We start from the raw sequence: 16,723 nt of genomic DNA on the forward strand, positions 1-16,723 counted from the left end.
TTCTTGCCTTAGATGTAAAGAGGAAGAAGGGAGGAAGAGTGCTTTCCATTTAAAGTACTCCTGTATTCTGTGTTCATAAAATCTATTCTCAGAAAAACTATCCTTGCTTTTGGAATATTTACCCTACAGGCAGCCCCCCAGGTCAGGTAGTCTCCTCGTTAGTGGGCCGATCCCCGAGGTCATCAACAGTAAAACACCTGGTATCGCTGCATTGAAACCAATGGCGGGATGATCAAGTTGGACTAGTTTAAAAGTTGATCTGGAGCTGCCTGACCCTGGAGTGGCAACGACTCATTGGATAAGGAGAGCGCGCTAACAGTGAAGAGAAAACCAGATGAGGCAGGTGTCTGTTCAGGTGACGGTTCGATATGTTTTTAAAAAACAACAGGATAATTTTTCTGAACCATTTTTTAAAATGTGGAATCAGCAGGTGTGGCACTTTCTTTCCCTTTCAGCTAAATCACTGTGCACAAAGTCTTACAGCAGGAAGACATCAACAATTTCATGAATCTGAGATTTCAGATAGATGACTCTACATCTGAATGTAGACCAGCAGAAAGAACGCCTGGTAAACCAGACACAAAATAGCTACCACCCCTTCCCCATATTACCACAGTCACTACAATGAAAATATCTGTGGGCCTCGGATGGATTTCATTTATTGGAATGAAAGCGCTAATTACAGAAATTCCATTTCTAAAGCCAACCAGTGAAATATACATTTCCCTTTCCCTACTTTTTAATCAATGTGAATTAGAATCAGGGGAAATCACTTCCTACTCCACTACTGTTTACAATCTGAAGAAACGAGTGCTGATGGTTTCCACCAGCCACAGTCACTGACCCAGCAGCACATCCAGCAGAAACGAACAAGGTCAGCGTCAATGTACTATTTCAGCGATTGGGGGGCAGGGGAACGAACCAGCAGGACTGCCTGGGGAGAGAACACGCTGCCTTCTTTGAAAACACATATAAACTCTACAGCAGACTCTTTGTTCGGGTAACTCATGGTTATTTAGTGACAGTATTTTTCTTACATGGAAGGTACAGCACAGACAGGCCTTTCAGCTCAACCAGGCCAGTTTATGCTCCACACGAGCCTCCCACCCCTCTTCATCTCACCCAATCAGTAAAATCCTCTATTCCTTTCTCCCTCGTATTTATCTAGCTTCCCTTTAAATGCATCTATGCTATTTGCCTCAACAGCTCCTTGTGGTAGCGAGTGTAGGTCAGCCTAGGATTTCAGTAAAGCATAATGGTGGGTGTTTGAAATTTCCATGCTGTGTCCACTTGAACTGTAAAAGTCATTCAGCAGTATAGTTATCGATTCTGTCCTTCCAAACTTGTGTTGTGCCTGGAGAAGCAATTTACAGCTGAATAACAGAGGTGAAGAACAGATCCGCAGCATCGGTAACACCTGCAAGTGTCGTTAAGCCGTACAATTCATACAGTACATTTAAACATGGGAACTTTCTGCACGTCAGAGGCTGTGCAAGTAGGATGGTCACTGGCGGTGGGTGTAATTTGAATGAGCAAGCAATGCAGTGACATTTTTTCCACATACTATATAGTGGTTCCAATAGAGATAAACCAATTGACAATATGGTTTACCATTTTGAAAAACTACTATACAGGTCTAGGTATTGTTAACAGTGGTGGATATGAATATGAGAGAAACCATTTTAGCACAAGGAACCTTTCACTGCAGGAGTGAACTCGCAGCTTGACATCCTTTAGCAGAAATCACAGTGGATTTTCACTACATTTAATACAACTCAAATCTACATCTCAACAAAAATAAGTCAACAAGATTGCATCAATAAGACAGTTGAACAGAGCCATTGAGAGGAAGGCTCAGACTTGGAGAACAAACAGCATCTACCACACACATGTGCACAAAGAATTTTGTCAAGAAATAACAACAGAACATTTTCCATATACACAACAGAGTAATCAGCATGAAAACAGGCGAGGACCCTCCATTTCTGCCTCAGCTGAAAGGTTAATGTCAGATGCTGATGGTCTTAGTGTTTCCAGGGCTTTCTGCTTTTATTTTAGAGCTCCACCATTTGCAGTTATTGTTTAAATCTGATTAAGTGCTGGGACCTCCTTCAATGTCAGAAGGCATTTTAGTGAAACATTTAAAAACCCAGAGGTGTTTATAACATTTCAATTGGGGCTGGGGTGGGATTGCTCTGGTTACCTTGGTGGAAGGTGGGTGTCAGATCCTTTGCCCATTTCCCATATGGGGCCCAAGTTGTCCCCTCGTTACTCCAGGTGAGGGTGTTGAAGACTCTCCTCATTCAGGACCTGGTCACCCTGGGGTAAGGATAATCAGACCTGTCCCAAAAACAGTGCCTTGTTACCCTGGGGTGGAGTTATCAAATCCTTCCCCATACAGGGCTTTATGGTTCCCACTTACCCCGCAGGGGGATAAATCCCTCGCCCAACAGGGACCAGTAACCCTGGGATTAGGGTTGCCAACCCACCAGGAATGCCCCAGAGTCTCCAGCCATTGAAGATTAATCATCGTGACACTGGCTATGAGCAAAACCCTGGACAAAAATCATAGGGGCATCTAAAAAAATGTTTCTTTTCATATTTTGAACAATTTTGTTTATTAGTGATAAATATTGGAAGGGGGGGGGGGGGGGGAAAGAGAGTCATGTGGTGAAACCTCCAGGAATATGTCCAACCAGAGTTGGCAACCCTTCCCGGGAGGAGAGGGTATCAGACCGTCCCCCAAAACAGGGGCCTTGTTGCCCCTGGTGACCCCGGGGTGGGTGAGACCTGCCCCCCAGACATGGCCCGGCTCGCCCCTCCGCCCCGGGGGAGGGGACAAGAGAGGGAGCTCGGGCCTTAGCCCAGCACGCAGGCCCCGGTTGCCCGGGGTTGGGCAGGGTGTCTCGGGCCTTGGCCCAGCACACAGGCCCCGGTTGCCCGGGGTTGGGCGGGGTGTCTCGGGCCTTGGCCCAGCACACAGGCCCCGGTTGCCCCTGGTTACCACTTTCGGGGCGCAGCCTCTGCCAACCCGCCCCGCCGTACATAGAGCCGCCGGGGAGCAGCGTTTCCTCTCCCGGCCGGCAGTGCCCCCAACCCGAGCTGCGAGCCCCGCTCTCGCACCCGCCGCTCCCGCTCTCCTTCCCCACAAACCTGCACAAAACCTCTCCTCCATTGCTGCCGACGCGTCACTTCCGTCCCCCCCAACCGGAAGCACCCCGCACAATCCAGAATAAAAAAGTTTTTCTCAAATTCCTATTTTTTTTAAAGACAAAATTCGCGTCTGAATATCTTCGAACTAAATAGATAAACGCACAACCATAAATCGGTTTCTGTCTTTTATTAAGATTATAAAAACAATTTTTGTAGTTTTTATCCCGACTCCTGCCATTGAGCCAAAGGAGAGGGAAACTACAACTCCCGGCGTGCCCTGCGCAGGGAGCACGGCGGCTTCCGGTCGGGTGACGGTTAGGGCCCGGTTAACCGGAAATGAGGTCAGCAGGAGATGAAGCCATGGCGATGGAGGGAGAGGCAGGTTGGTGTTGGGGGCCATGGGGGGGTTTATGGGGCTTTAGGGCACTCCGCAAGGGACAGCAGCCCCCAGAATTGGGGGAACATTTCATTAACCAAGTGCACCTTCCATCCCACTCCAGAGACTTGAATCCAGGCTGACTTTCCCAGTGCAGTACTGAGGGAGCGCCGCACTGTCGGAGGGGCAGTACTGAGGGAGAGCCGCACTGTCGGAGGGGCAGTACTGAGGGAGCGCCGCACTGTCGGAGGGGCAGTACTGAGGGCGCGCCGCACTGTCGGAGGGGCAGTACTGAGGGAGCGCCGCACTGTCGGAGGGGCAGTACTGAGGGAGCGCCGCACTGTCGGAGGGGCAGTACTGAGGGAGCGCCGCACTGTCGGAGGGGCAGTACTGAGGGAGCGCCGCACTGTCGGAGGGGCAGTACTGAGGGAGCGCCGCACTGTCGGAGGGGCAGTACTGAGGGAGCGCCGCACTGTCGGAGGGGCAGTACTGAGGGAGCGCCGCACTGTCGGAGGGGCAGTACTGAGGGAGCGCCGCACTGTCGGAGGGGCAGTACTGAGGGAGCGCCGCACTGTCGGAGGGGCAGTACTGAGGGAGCGCCGCACTGTCGGAGGGGCAGTACTGAGGGAGCGCCGCACTGTCGGAGGGGCAGTACTGAGGGAGCGCCGCACTGTCGGAGGGGCAGTACTGAGGGAGCGCCGCACTGTCGGAGGGGCAGTACTGAGGGAGCGCCGCACTGTCGGAGGGGCAGTACTGAGGGAGCGCCGCACTGTCGGAGGGGCAGTACTGAGGGAGCGCCGCACTGTCGGAGGGGCAGTACTGAGGGAGCGCCGCACTGTCGGAGGGGCAGTACTGAGGGAGCGCCGCAATGTCGGAGGGGCAGTACTGAGGGAGCGCCGCACTGTCGGAGGGGCAGTACTGAGGGAGCGCCGCACTGTCGGAGGGGCAGTACTGAGGGAGCGCCGCACTGTCGGAGGGGCAGTACTGAGGGAGCGCCGCACTGTCGGAGGGGCAGTACTGAGGGAGCGCCGCACTGTCGGAGGGGCAGTACTGAGGGAGCGCCGCACTGTCGGAGGGGCAGTACTGAGGGAGCGCCGCACTGTCGGAGGGGCAGTACTGAGGGAGCGCCGCACTGTCGGAGGGGCAGTACTGAGGGAGCGCCGCACTGTCGGAGGGGCAGTACTGAGGGAGCGCCGCACTGTCGGAGGGGCAGTACTGAGGGAGCGCCGCACTGTCGGAGGGGCAGTACTGAGGGAGCGCCGCACTGTCGGAGGGGCAGTACTGAGGGAGCGCCGCAATGTCGGAGGGGCAGTACTGAGGGAGCGCCGCACTGTCGGAGGGGCAGTACTGAGGGAGCGCCGCACTGTCGGAGGGGCAGTACTGAGGGAGCGCCGCACTGTCGGAGGGGCAGTACTGAGGGAGCGCCGCACTGTCGGAGGGGCAGTACTGAGGGAGCGCCGCACTGTCGGAGGGGCAGTACTGAGGGAGCGCCGCACTGTCGGAGGGGCAGTACTGAGGGAGCGCCGCACTGTCGGAGGGGCAGTACTGAGGGAGTGCTGCACTGTCGGCGGTGCCGACTTTCAGATGAGACGTTAAACTGAGGCCCCGTCTGCCCACTCAGGTGGGCATAAATGATCCCATGACACTGAGAAGAGTAGTTCTCCCTGTTGTCCTGGGGCCAATATTTATCCTTCAATCAACATCACTAAAACAGATTATCTAGTCATTATCACATTGTTGTTTGTGGGATCTTGCTGTGCCCAAATTGGCTGCCGCATTTCCTACATTACAACAGTGACTACACTCCAAAAAGTACTTCATTGGCTGTAAAGCGCTTTGGGACATCTAGTGGTCATGAAAGGCGCTATAGAAATGCAAGTCTTTTTCTAAAATACAAATAGGGAAGGAGCCGGGGTGATTAGCCCCAATTGGGGGTTCCTACCCTGTGCCCACCTAGCAAGGGGGCCGGGGATTCGGATTAACCCCAGTTACAGGAGGGGGCACTTCCTTAATTTTACATCATTGACTGTCCTCTTCCCATTTACTCAAAGTGCTTAACCCCCCTCCCCTTTACTGTACCCCAGCTTACTGATTGGGAGCTAGTTCCTGGTTGCTATGACATCTTACAGGGTTGTCCAGGCTTGAGGAGTTGTCACCCATCTCATCTTAAAAAAAAAAGTCACCTCATTTGATGTGTAAGCGCTCTTAACATTATCGTGCAGCCTGTTTGTGTTTCTAAGTGCAGCCACAGTCTGCCTCACTTGTGCTATTTGAAGGTCTCGCCATTCCCCACTCCATTGTTCACAGATCTGGATGTTAGCTTTGCCATCATTTTATGTCATGCATTTTTTCCAGAGAATTTTATTATTGTTTACATGTTGGCCAGGGTTATGCTGCAGTGTCGAATGATACAATGAGTCTGTTGGCGTAGTGTTCAGAGGAAGAGTTACATGCCTGAAATGTCAGCAGCCTGTCTTTGCTCTTTACAGCTACTGACTGGCCTGTTGTGTATCTTCAGTATTTTCTGTTTTTATTTTTAAAGAAAAGAATGATTTGCATTTCTGTAGCACCTTTCACAACCCAAAGCGCTTTACAGCAGCCAATGAAGTACTTTTGAAGTGTAATCACTGTTGTAATGTAAGAAATGCGGCAGCCAATTTGCAAGCTTACTCAAATGGCCAGATAACCTGTTTTTTAGTGATGTTAATTGAGGGGAAAATATTGGCCAGGACACCGGGGAGAACTCCCCTGCTCTTCTTCAGAATAGTGGCCGTGGGATCTTTTATGTCCACCTGAGAGGGCAGACGGGGCCTCGGTTTAACGTCTCATCCGAAAGACGGCACCTCCGACAGTGCAGCACTCCCTCAGCACCGCACTGGAGTGTCAGCCCAGATTTTTATGCTCAAGTCTCTGGAGTGGGACTTGAACCCACAACCTTCTGACTCAGAGGCGCGAGAGAGCTGCCCACTGAGCCACGGCTCAGTAGTTACTAGTGCAGTGGCGAGGATCAGGGTGGTTTCTAAGTCGTGGCCATGTGGGAGAAGAATGGTAAAGCATTTACTGCACAGAAACAGGCCATTCAGCTCAGTGGGTCGAAGTCACTGTTTATACACCACACGAGCTATCTCCCACCTTCATCTCACCTGATTGACATATCGTGTAGTTGCGCATAAATAGTTAGAAGCTGCTGTACTCCCGTCTAGGATTGCGGTTGGCTTTACTTGTGCCCAGTGCAGTAGAAGAATGTGTCCTTCTGTCTCCTATCCTGTGCTAGTTTGCCTCACCCACTATGAGGGAACCTGTGGTGGTGTTTATGCAGGGGCAATGCATAGCCCAGTGATCATGGAATCAAAGAATACTACAGCACACAAGCAGGCCATTCGCAAATGAAAGTATTGGGAATATTAGCATAAGTGTGCATTGTTAAGGCCATTATATAGTACCTTTAACAACCACAGGATGTCCCAAAACGTTTACAGCCAATGAAGTACTTTTGAAACGTAGTCACTGTTGTAATGTAGAAAATGCTACAGCCAAATTATGCACAGCAAGCTCCCCAAAACAGCAACTGTATAACACTGGGGTACAGTACTGGTGGGTACAGGTCTGTCACTGTATAACACTGGGGTACAGCACTGGTGGGTACAGGTCTGTCACTGTGTAACACTGGGGTACAGTACTGGTGGGTACAGGTCTGTCACTGTATAACACGGGTACAGTACTGGTGGGTACAGGTCTGTCACTGTATAACACGGGTACAGTACTGGTGGGTACAGGTCTGTCACTGTATAACACGGGTACAGTACTGGTGGGTACAGGTCTGTCACTGTATAACACGGGTACAGTACTGGTGGGTACAGGTCTGTTACTATAACACGGGTACAGTACTAGTGGGTACAGGTCTGTCACTATAACACTGGGGTACAGTACTGGTGGGTACAGGTCTGTCACTGTATAACACGGGTACAGTACTGGTGGGTACAGGTCTGTCACCGTATAACACGGGTACAGTACTGGTGGGTACAGGTCTGTCACTATAACACTGGGGTACAGTACTGGTGGGTACAGGTCTGTCACTGTATAACGGGTACAGTACTGGTGGGTACAGGTCTGTCACTGTATAACACGGGTACAGTACTGGTGGGTACAGGTCTGTCACTGTATAACACACGGGTACAGTACTGGTGGGTACAGTTCTGTCACTGTATAACACGGGTACATTACTGGTGGGTACAGGTCTGTCACTATAACACTGGGGTACAGTACTGGTGGGTACAGGTCTGTCACGGTATAACACGGGTACAGTACTGGTGGGTACAGGTCTGTCGCTGTATAACACTGGGGTACAGTACTGGTGGGTACAGGTCTGTCACTGTATAAAACTGGGGTACAGTACTGGTGGGTACAGGTCTGTCACTGTATAACACGGGTACAGTACTGGTGGGTACAGGTCTGTCACTATAACACTGGGGTACAGCACTGGTGGGTACAGGTCTGTCACTGTATAACACTGGGGTACAGCACTGGTGGGTACAGGTCTGTCAGTGTATAACACTGGGGTACAGTACTGGTGGGTACAGGTCTGTCACTGTATAACACTGGGGTACATTACTGGTGGGTACAGGTCTGTCACTAACACGGGTACAGTACTGGTGGGTACAGGTCTGTCACTGTATAGCACTGGGGTACAGTACTGGTGGGTACAAGTCTGTCACTGTATAACACGGGTACAGTACTGGTGGGTACAGGTCTGTCACTGTACAACACTGGGGTACAGTGCTGGTGGGTACAGGTCTGTCAGTGGGAGTGAGCACAATGCTGAGGGGATGGATTAAGTATATTTGAATGCATTGTTCCAATGCACTAAACCCAATGATACTGGAGCAGAGGGCAGAATAAAGGAGAGTTGCGTTCATGTCACTGAGTCTTCAGAATGTTGTTCCTTCCATTGTGACAGTTTCTGGAACATTCCTTATATGACCGTATTAACATACTTAGCTGTAGTGCGTCACTTCAAGTGTGAGGGTATCTGGAGTTTGAGGGCGACTGAGTATATTTGAGCGTTCAAAACAGATTGATGTTGGCGATTGGAATATTATACGTGCACCCACTGACTGCACAGATCAGATTAACAATTAGAATTAGCTTTGTCTTTTTCCCTCTTTATAAATATTTCCTGGATTGTTACTTTTGTGTGTTTTAAGAGCTTAAGAATTAGGAGCAGGAGTCGGCCATTCGGCCCCTCGAGCCTGCTCCGCCATTCAATAAGATCATGGCTGATCATCGACCTCAACTCCACTTTCCTGCACTATCCCCATATCCCTCGATTCCTCTAGAGTCCAACAATCTATCGATCTTGGCTTTGAATATACCGAACGATTCAGCAGCCACAGCCCTCTGGGGGAGAGAATTGCAAAGATTCAGAAACCTGAGTGAAGAAATTACTCCTCATCTCAGTCTTATATGGCCGACCCCTTATTGTGAGACTGTGACCCCCTAGTTCTTCTAATACTCTTGTGAAGCGCCTTGGGACGTCTTGGTACGTTAAAGGCGCTGTATAAATACAAGTTGTTGTTGTTGTTCCAGACGCTCCAGCCAGGGTAGACAGCCTCTCAACATCTACCCTGTCAAACCCCCTTAGAATCTTATGTTTAATGACATCACCTCTCATTCTTCTAAACTCTAAAGAGTATAAGCCCAATCTACTCACTCTCTCCTCATAGGACAACCTATCTCACTCACTCTTTTGTTTTTTCCTTATTGCAGGAAAGGCTGGTAGTGCCACCAAGTCGAGTGGTGAGCGATCCTTTAGTCTGGAGCGTCTGGGCTCCTCTAACAGACCCAATAAATTGTACGTGAACCTAATGAAACAGGAGGAGCTGATCGCCCAGAAGAAAAAGGAAATTGAGGCCAAAATGGAGAAGGCGAAAAAGGACAGCTTCACGAAGCTGCAAGCGACACCTGCTCAGTACGTGCTGATTAATGCTTCTTATTGCCAAGTATGCAATTCACTTCACTTTTAACTTGCACTCATTGAGATCAGGGATGTTAGTACGCACTTCATTTCAGGCTCCTGTGTCCGCATCAATCACTACCACATCAGGTACAGCACGGGTTAGATACAGAGTAAAGCTCCCTCTACACTGTCCCATCAAACACTCCCAGGGCAGGTACAGCACAGGTTAGATACAGAGTAAAGCTCCCTCTACACTGTCCCATCAAACACTCCCAGGGCAGGTACAGCACGGGTTAGATACAGAGTAAAGCTCCCTCTACACTGTCCCATCAAACACTCCCAGGGCAGGTACAGCACGGGGTTAGATACAGAGTAAAGCTCCCTCTACACTGACCCATCAAACTCCCAGGGCAGGTACAGCACGGGTTAGATACAGAGTAAAGCTCCCCCTACACTGTCCCATCAAACACTCCCAGGGCAGGTACAGCACGGGTTAGATACAGAGTAAAGCTCCCTCTACACTGTCCCATCAAACACTCCCAGGGCAGGTACAGCACGGGTTAGATACAGAGTAAAGCTCCCTCTACACTGTCCCATCAAACACTCCCAGGGCAGGTACAGCACGGGTTAGATACAGAGTAAAGCTCCCTCTACACTGTCCCATCAAACACTCCCAGGGCAGGTACAGCACGGGGTTAGATACAGAGTAAAGCTCCCTCTACACTGTCCCATCAAACACTCCCAGGGCAGGTACAGCACGGGTTAGATACAGAGTAAAGCTCCCTCTACACTGTCCCATCAAACACTCCCAGGGCAGGTACAGCACGGGTTAGATACAGAGTAAAGCTCCCTGTATGTACACTGTCCCATTAATACACCTCACGCCAACTTCACAAGTGCCTCCTGCTGCAGCAGGGTGACAATTTCTGTTGTTCCACACGAGCCATCCTGCAGCCTCCTCATTAGGTGGGTTATTTTATTGCTATTGTCCCGTCTCCGCTGGCAACTAGGCTGAGACTGGCCAAACTCATTTCACAAAGGACCTTTACAGTTAACACAGCGATGAGATTTTCAACCCATCGCTGGATTGGGTTTGAATCTAAAGGCTTTATGTGACCCACTGCACAACCCAGTTACCCTAATCTGTCCCCCATATGGATACCTGGAGATCATTCTTAATGATTGTTCTTGTTGTGTTGTGATTTTGGATGGACATTTTATTAGTTGAGTGCAAGGTATATTTTCAGAGCTATCTAGTTGAATTCTGAGGCTTTGGTGCTCAGTCCGTGTTGGCTTTTTGCTGGTTTGTCTGTAATTCACCGTCATTCTAATTATTCTACAGGGATAATGACCAAAAGAACACATCCAACAAGTTTGCCAATGACGGGAGCTTCCTGCAGCAATTCCTGAAGATGCAGAAGGAGAAAGCAGGTTCAGGTGAGCAGAGTGCGGAGACGAGGTGGGTTCAGGTGAGCAGAGTGCGGAGGCGAGGCAGGTACAGGTGAGCGGAGTGAGGAAGCGAGGCGGGTTCAGGTGAGCAGAGTGCGGAGACGAGGTGGGTTCAGGTGAGCAGAGTGCGGAGGCGAGGCAGGTACAGGTGAGCGGAGTGAGGAAACGAGGCGGGTACAGGTGAGCAGAGTGCGGAGTGAGGCGGGTTCAGGTGAGCAGAGTGCGGAGGCGAGGCGGGTACAGGTGAGGAGAGTGCGGAGGCGAGGCGGGTACAGGTGAGAGTGAGGAGGCGAGGCGGGTACTGGTGAGGAGGCGAGGCGGGTACAGGTGAGGAGAGTGCGGAGGCGAGGCGGGTACAGGTGAGCAGAGTGCGGAGACGAGGCGGGTACAGGTGAGGACAGTGTGGAGGCGAGGCGGGTACAGGTGAGGAGAGTGGAGGCGAGGCGGGTACAGGTGAGAGTGCAGAGGCGAGGCGAGTTCAGGTGAGCAGAGTGAGGAGACGAGGCGGGTACAGGTGAGGAGAGTGAAGGCGAGGCGGGTACAGGTGAGGAGAGTGCGGAGGCGAGGCGGGTACAGGTGAGGAGAGTGCGGAGGTGAGGCGGGTACAGGTGAGGAGAGTGTGGAGGCGAGGCGGGTACAGGTGAGCAGAGTGCGGAGGCGAGGCGGGTACAGGTGAGCAGAGTGCGGAGGCGAGGCGGGTACAGGTGAGCAGAGTGAGGAGACGAGGCGGGTACAGGTGAGCAGAGTGAGGAGGCGAGGCGGGTACAGGTGAGGAGAGTGCGGAGGCGAGGCGGGTACAGGTGAGAGTGCGGAGGCGAGGCGAGTTCAGGTGAGGAGAGTGCGGAGGCGAGGTGGGTACAGGTGAGGAGAGTGCGGAGGCGAGGCGGGTACAGGTGAGGAGAGTGTGGAGGCGAGGCGGGTACAGGTGAGCAGAGTGCGGAGACGAGGCGGGTACAGGTGAGGACAGTGTGGAGGCGAGGCGGGTACAGGTGAGGAGAGTGCGGAGGTGAGGCGGGTACAGGTGAGGAGAGTGCGGAGGCGAGGCGGGTACAGGTGAGCAGAGTGCGGAGGCGAGGCGGGTACAGGTGAGCAGAGTGCGGAGGCGAGGCGGGTACAGGTAAGCAGAGTGCGGAGGCGAGGTGGGTACAGGTGAGCAGAGTGAGGAGACGAGGCGGGTACAGGTGAGCAGAGTGCGGAGGCGAGGCGGGTACAGGTGAGGACAGTGTGGAGGCGAGGCGGGTACAGGTGAGCAGAGTGAGGAGGCGAGGTGGGTTCAGGTGAGCAGAGTGCGGAGGCGAGACGGGTACAGGTGAGCAGAGTGCGGAGACGAGGCGGGTACAGGTGAGGACAGTGTGGAGGCAAGGCGGGTACAGCTGAGCAGAGTGTGGAGGCGAGGTGGGTACAGGTGAGGACAGTGTGGAGGCGAGGCGGGTACAGGTGAGGAGAGTGCGGAGGCGAGGCGGGTACAGGTGAGCAGAGTGTGGAGGCGAGGCGGGTACAGGTGAGCAGAGTGTGGAGGCGAGGTGGGTACAGGTGAGCAGAGTGCGGAGATGAGGCGGGTACAGGTGAGGAGAGTGGAGGCGAGGCAGGTACAGGTGAGCAGAGTGCGGAGGTGAGGCGGGTACAGGTGAGGACTGTGGAGGCGAGGCGGGTACAGGTGAGCAGAGTGGAGGCGAGGCGGGTACAGGTGAGGACAGTGTGGAGGCGAGGCGGGTACAGGTGAGTAGAGTGTGGAGGCGAGGCGGGTACAGGTGAGGACAGTGTGGAGGCGAGGCGGGTACAGGTGAGGAGAGTGCGGAGACGAGGCGGGTACAGGTGAGGAGAGTGCGGAGACGAGGCGGGTACAGGTGAGGACAGTGTGGAGGTGAGGCGGGTACAGGTGAGGACAGTGTGGAGGCGAGGCGGGTACAGGTGAGCAGAGTGTGGAGGCGAGGCGGGTACAGGTGAGGAGAGTGCGGAGACGAGGCGGGTACAGGTGAGGACAGTGTGGAGGCGAGGCGGGTACAGGTGAGCAGAGTGTGGAGGCGAGGCGGGTACAGGTGAGGACAGTGTGGAGGCGAGGCGGGTACAGGTGAGCAGAGTGTGGAGGTGAGGCGGGTACAGGTGAGGAGAGTGCGGAGACGAGGCGGGTACAGGTGAGGACAGTGTGGAGGTGAGGTGGGTACAGGTGAGGAGAGTGTGGAGGCGAGGCGGGTACAGGTGAGCAGAGTGTGGAGGCGAGGCGGGTACAGGTGAGGAGAGTGCGGAGGCGAGGCGGGTACAGGTGAGGAGAGTGCGGAGGTGAGGTGGGTACAGGTGAGGAGAGTGCGGAGACGAGGCGGGTACAGGTGAGGAGAGTGCGGAGGTGAGGCGGGTACAGGTGAGGAGAGTGCGGAGACGAGGCGGGTACAGGTGAGGACAGTGTGGAGGCGAGGCGGGTACAGGTGAGGAGAGTGCGGAGGTGAGGTGGGTACAGGTGAGGAGAGTGCGGAGACGAGGCGGGTACAGGTGAGGACAGTGTGGAGGTGAGGCGGGTACAGGTGAGGAGAGTGCGGAGACGAGGCGGGTACAGGTGAGGACAGTGTGGAGGTGAGGCGGGTACAGGTGAGCAGAGTGTGGAGGCGAGGCGGGTACAGGTGAGGACAGTGTGGAGGTGAGGAGAGTGTGGAGGCGGGTTCAGGCGAGGACGGCGAGGTGGGTTGACTTAGTGTAGAGACGTGAGCCACACACCACTAATCTCCAAAGGACCTTCAGTGGGGGCAATCCCGTCCGCCTCTGTGCCCCTAGTCGGGATCAGACGGGCTCCCCCGCATCTGACTGCTGTTTGGAGACTCCTACTGAATGTGTGCACAGGATTGGGCTCCCCTGCGATTTCCCCCTCACTCCCACTTTACACACGCTGTCCTACTCTCTCCCACGATGAATACCCATTCGAGTGAGGTACCGGAGGGCAGCTGACATCTTAGAAACTGCCTCCCTCTGCTTCAGTGCCTTCAGATGAGGAGAGCAGTAAACTGGGGGATGAAACAACATCGGCTCAGGAGTCGGTCAGTCAGCGTGTCTATATATTATATTAAAGTCTTCCATTGCATGCTCTTCGTGTCAACTTTTTCATTTAAAATTCCTGTGCCCACATTTATAATGGAATCTGCCTATAATACCTTGTCACACTGTAATGACACTCCTGCCAGTACATTGAATATAGAAGATTATGGGGTGGTCTAATTAAGGTATTTAAACATAGAAACATAGCAAAATAGGAGCAGGAGTAGGCCATTTGGCCCTAAGATGATTAAAGGATTCAATAGGTTAGATAGAGAGAAATAATTTCCACTGGTGGGGGGAGTCCAGAACAAGGAGGCAGAACCTTAAAATTAGAGCCAGGCCGTTCAGGGGTGATGTCAGGAAGCACTTCTTCACACAAAGGGTGGTGGAAATCTGGAACTCTCTCCCCCAAAAAGCTGTCGAGGCTGGAGGTCAATTGAAAATTTCAAAACTCAGATTGATAGATTTTCGTTAGACAAGTGTATTAAGGGTTACAGAACCAAGGCGGGTAGATGGAGTTAAGGTACAGATCAGCCATGATCTAATTGAATGGTGGAGCAGGCTTGTGTGGCTGAATGGCCTCCTCCTGTTCCAATATAGAGGCATTGTCGCGCCATCACTGGCAGGAGACTGTAATTACAACGTGACAAGTTTACATTATAAATGTGAATATCGAAGTTTGTAATGGAAATATAAAAATAAAGACAGAATGTATAACTTTATAAAATGGGGTCTGAGATACATCTGCGTGCCTGGTCCAATTATTCCCCACCCTCTAACCCTGCTTCATCTGAAAACTGCACTTGCTCTTCACTGCCAGTGTGGAACAGAAGGTCAATTAATTTAAGAATGAATTAGTTGTAATATCCTAGTATTAGGGCGCCTTCAGTTAGCTGCACATTCAACCATTTCAGAGAGTGGGAGTCAGGAGTTTTATTCCTGGAATTCCGATAAGCTAATAACCCAGAAGTTTAACTCGCACAGAGTGGGGGGAGGGTTCAATGTAACATTGTGGTTTCGACTTAAATAAGTTGGTCTTTGATTGCAACGTCCGACCCATTGATCCTCGGATTTTTTTTTTCCACGAAGGGGTGCCAGCTGGCAACGGCAGCAACTCCGGCAGCCCCTCGGGGTCCCTGGGGCAGAGGAGGCAGATTCTGATCGGGAAGCGGCCTGGCCTGGGAGTCAGCTCTTTGGGCAGCACGTTAGGCCAGATGAAGAACTACACCCACGCCAAGCAGACGCCAATCGCCGCCCGCCCCAGCGTCTTCCAGTCGCCAGACGAGGAGGAGGAGGAGGATGACGACCTTGAGCAGTGGGCGGAAGTGAAAGGTAACTTGCATTGCCTAAACTGCGATACCGTGCACTCGAATTTAGCAGCTGCTGCTCTCCTGAGGAAGGACTCTGGCTGAAGTTTGAGAGGTTCGCTGAGAGGCTATTTGGTTTTTCCCATTTCAGTTGAGGACGCTGACTCACGCTGGGATCCACTTCCAAGGACAATAACTTGCCTTGGCTCCCTGTGGCAGAAGAAACAAATCAGCCAGGGATCCCAATTCTGATTTTCCACAGTGTATGGTTCTTTTTCTGCACTGGTACCCTATCGAGCGCAGGTTGACTGCCGCATTTCTTACATTACAACAATTCTGGCAGGACTGGACAGACTGGATGCAGGGAGGATTTTCCCGATGGTCGGGGAATCCAGAACCAGGGGTCACAGTCTAAGGATAAGGGGTAGGCCTTTTAGGACAGAAATGAGGAGGGATTTCTTCACCCAGAGAGTGGTGAACCTGTGGAATTCTCTACCACACAAGGCAGCAGAGGCCAATTCATTAAATATATTCAAGAAGGAGTTAGATATGTTTCTTAAGGCTAAAGGGATCAAGGGGTATGGGGAGAAAGCAGGTACCGGGTACTGAACTTGGATGATCAGCCATGATCGCATTGAATGGCGGAGCGGGCTCAAGGGGCCGAATGGCCTACTCCTGCTCCTATCTTCTATGTTTCTATGACTACACTTCAAAAAGCACTTCATTGGCTGTAAAGGGCTTTGGGACATCCTGAGGTCGTGAAAAGTGCGATATAAATACAAGCCTTTCTTTACAACAAATTAAGCGATCACCGATCAGATACAAATAAAAGCTCCCGCTGCCAACGTTCCCGCTAAGCGGCCGCACTGCGGCCTGGAGCTCCCACGCAGGCCGCTCACCGGCTTCTACAGGGAAGAAACCGCGCATGTGCGAAAATCTGAATGGGCCGCACGGCCAGTTAAAGGGACCACGCACACACTAAAAAAAATTAGAGGGAACATTGCCCACTGCCCCAGTCCTCTCCTCCACTGTAAGTAAGCGGTATGGTCCATGAGTGTGGGTGCTGGGTGAGGATTGGATAGGGGCTGCCCTCCTAGCCTGCTGACGCTCACCGTCTGATTCACCAGACCGATACCTGGGATGGCAGGAATGACGTATGAGGAGAGATTGGGTCGATTAGGTTTATATTCGCTAGAGTTTAGAAGAATGAGAGGGGATCTCATTGAAACTTATAAAATTCTAACAGGACTGGACAGACTAGATGCAGGAAGGATGTTCCCGATGGTCGGGGAGTCCAGAACCAGGGGTCACAGTCTGAGGATAAGGGGTAAGCCATTTAGGACTGAGATGAGGAGGAATTTCTTCACCCAGAGAGTGGTGAACCTGTGGAATTCTCTACCACACAAGGCAGTAGAGGCCAATTCATTAAATATATTCAAGAAGGAGTTGGATATATTT

The 16,723-nt window shown here is 52.3% G+C and overlaps 2 protein-coding genes across 2 annotated transcripts in view; one reads left to right on the forward strand and one right to left on the reverse strand.

Annotated features, from left to right (window-relative positions):
* The window catches only part of LOC147107984 (SURP and G-patch domain-containing protein 2-like), a 40,577-nt gene extending 37,320 nt beyond the window's left edge, over positions 1–3,257 (reverse strand). Inside the window, exon 1 of the mRNA XM_086004359.1 lies at positions 3,154–3,257. Within this exon, the coding sequence (XP_085860485.1) occupies positions 3,154–3,175 (22 nt within the window). The 5' untranslated portion in view covers positions 3,176–3,257. The remainder of the gene's footprint in view (positions 1–3,153) is intronic.
* A 178-nt stretch (positions 3,258–3,435) lies between these two features.
* The window catches only part of sugp1 (SURP and G patch domain containing 1), a 34,990-nt gene continuing 21,702 nt past the window's right edge, over positions 3,436–16,723 (forward strand). Inside the window, exons 1-4 of the mRNA XM_086004360.1 lie at positions 3,436–3,535; positions 9,296–9,497; positions 10,828–10,922; positions 15,048–15,290. Of these exons, the coding sequence (XP_085860486.1) occupies positions 3,490–3,535; positions 9,296–9,497; positions 10,828–10,922; positions 15,048–15,290 (586 nt within the window). The 5' untranslated portion in view covers positions 3,436–3,489. The remainder of the gene's footprint in view (positions 3,536–9,295; positions 9,498–10,827; positions 10,923–15,047; positions 15,291–16,723) is intronic.

The sequence above is a fragment of the Somniosus microcephalus genome, chromosome 13 (assembly GCF_052327205.1).
Source record: "Somniosus microcephalus isolate GS21.2 chromosome 13, FLI_Smic_1.0, whole genome shotgun sequence".
NCBI lineage: Eukaryota > Metazoa > Chordata > Chondrichthyes > Squaliformes > Somniosidae > Somniosus > Somniosus microcephalus.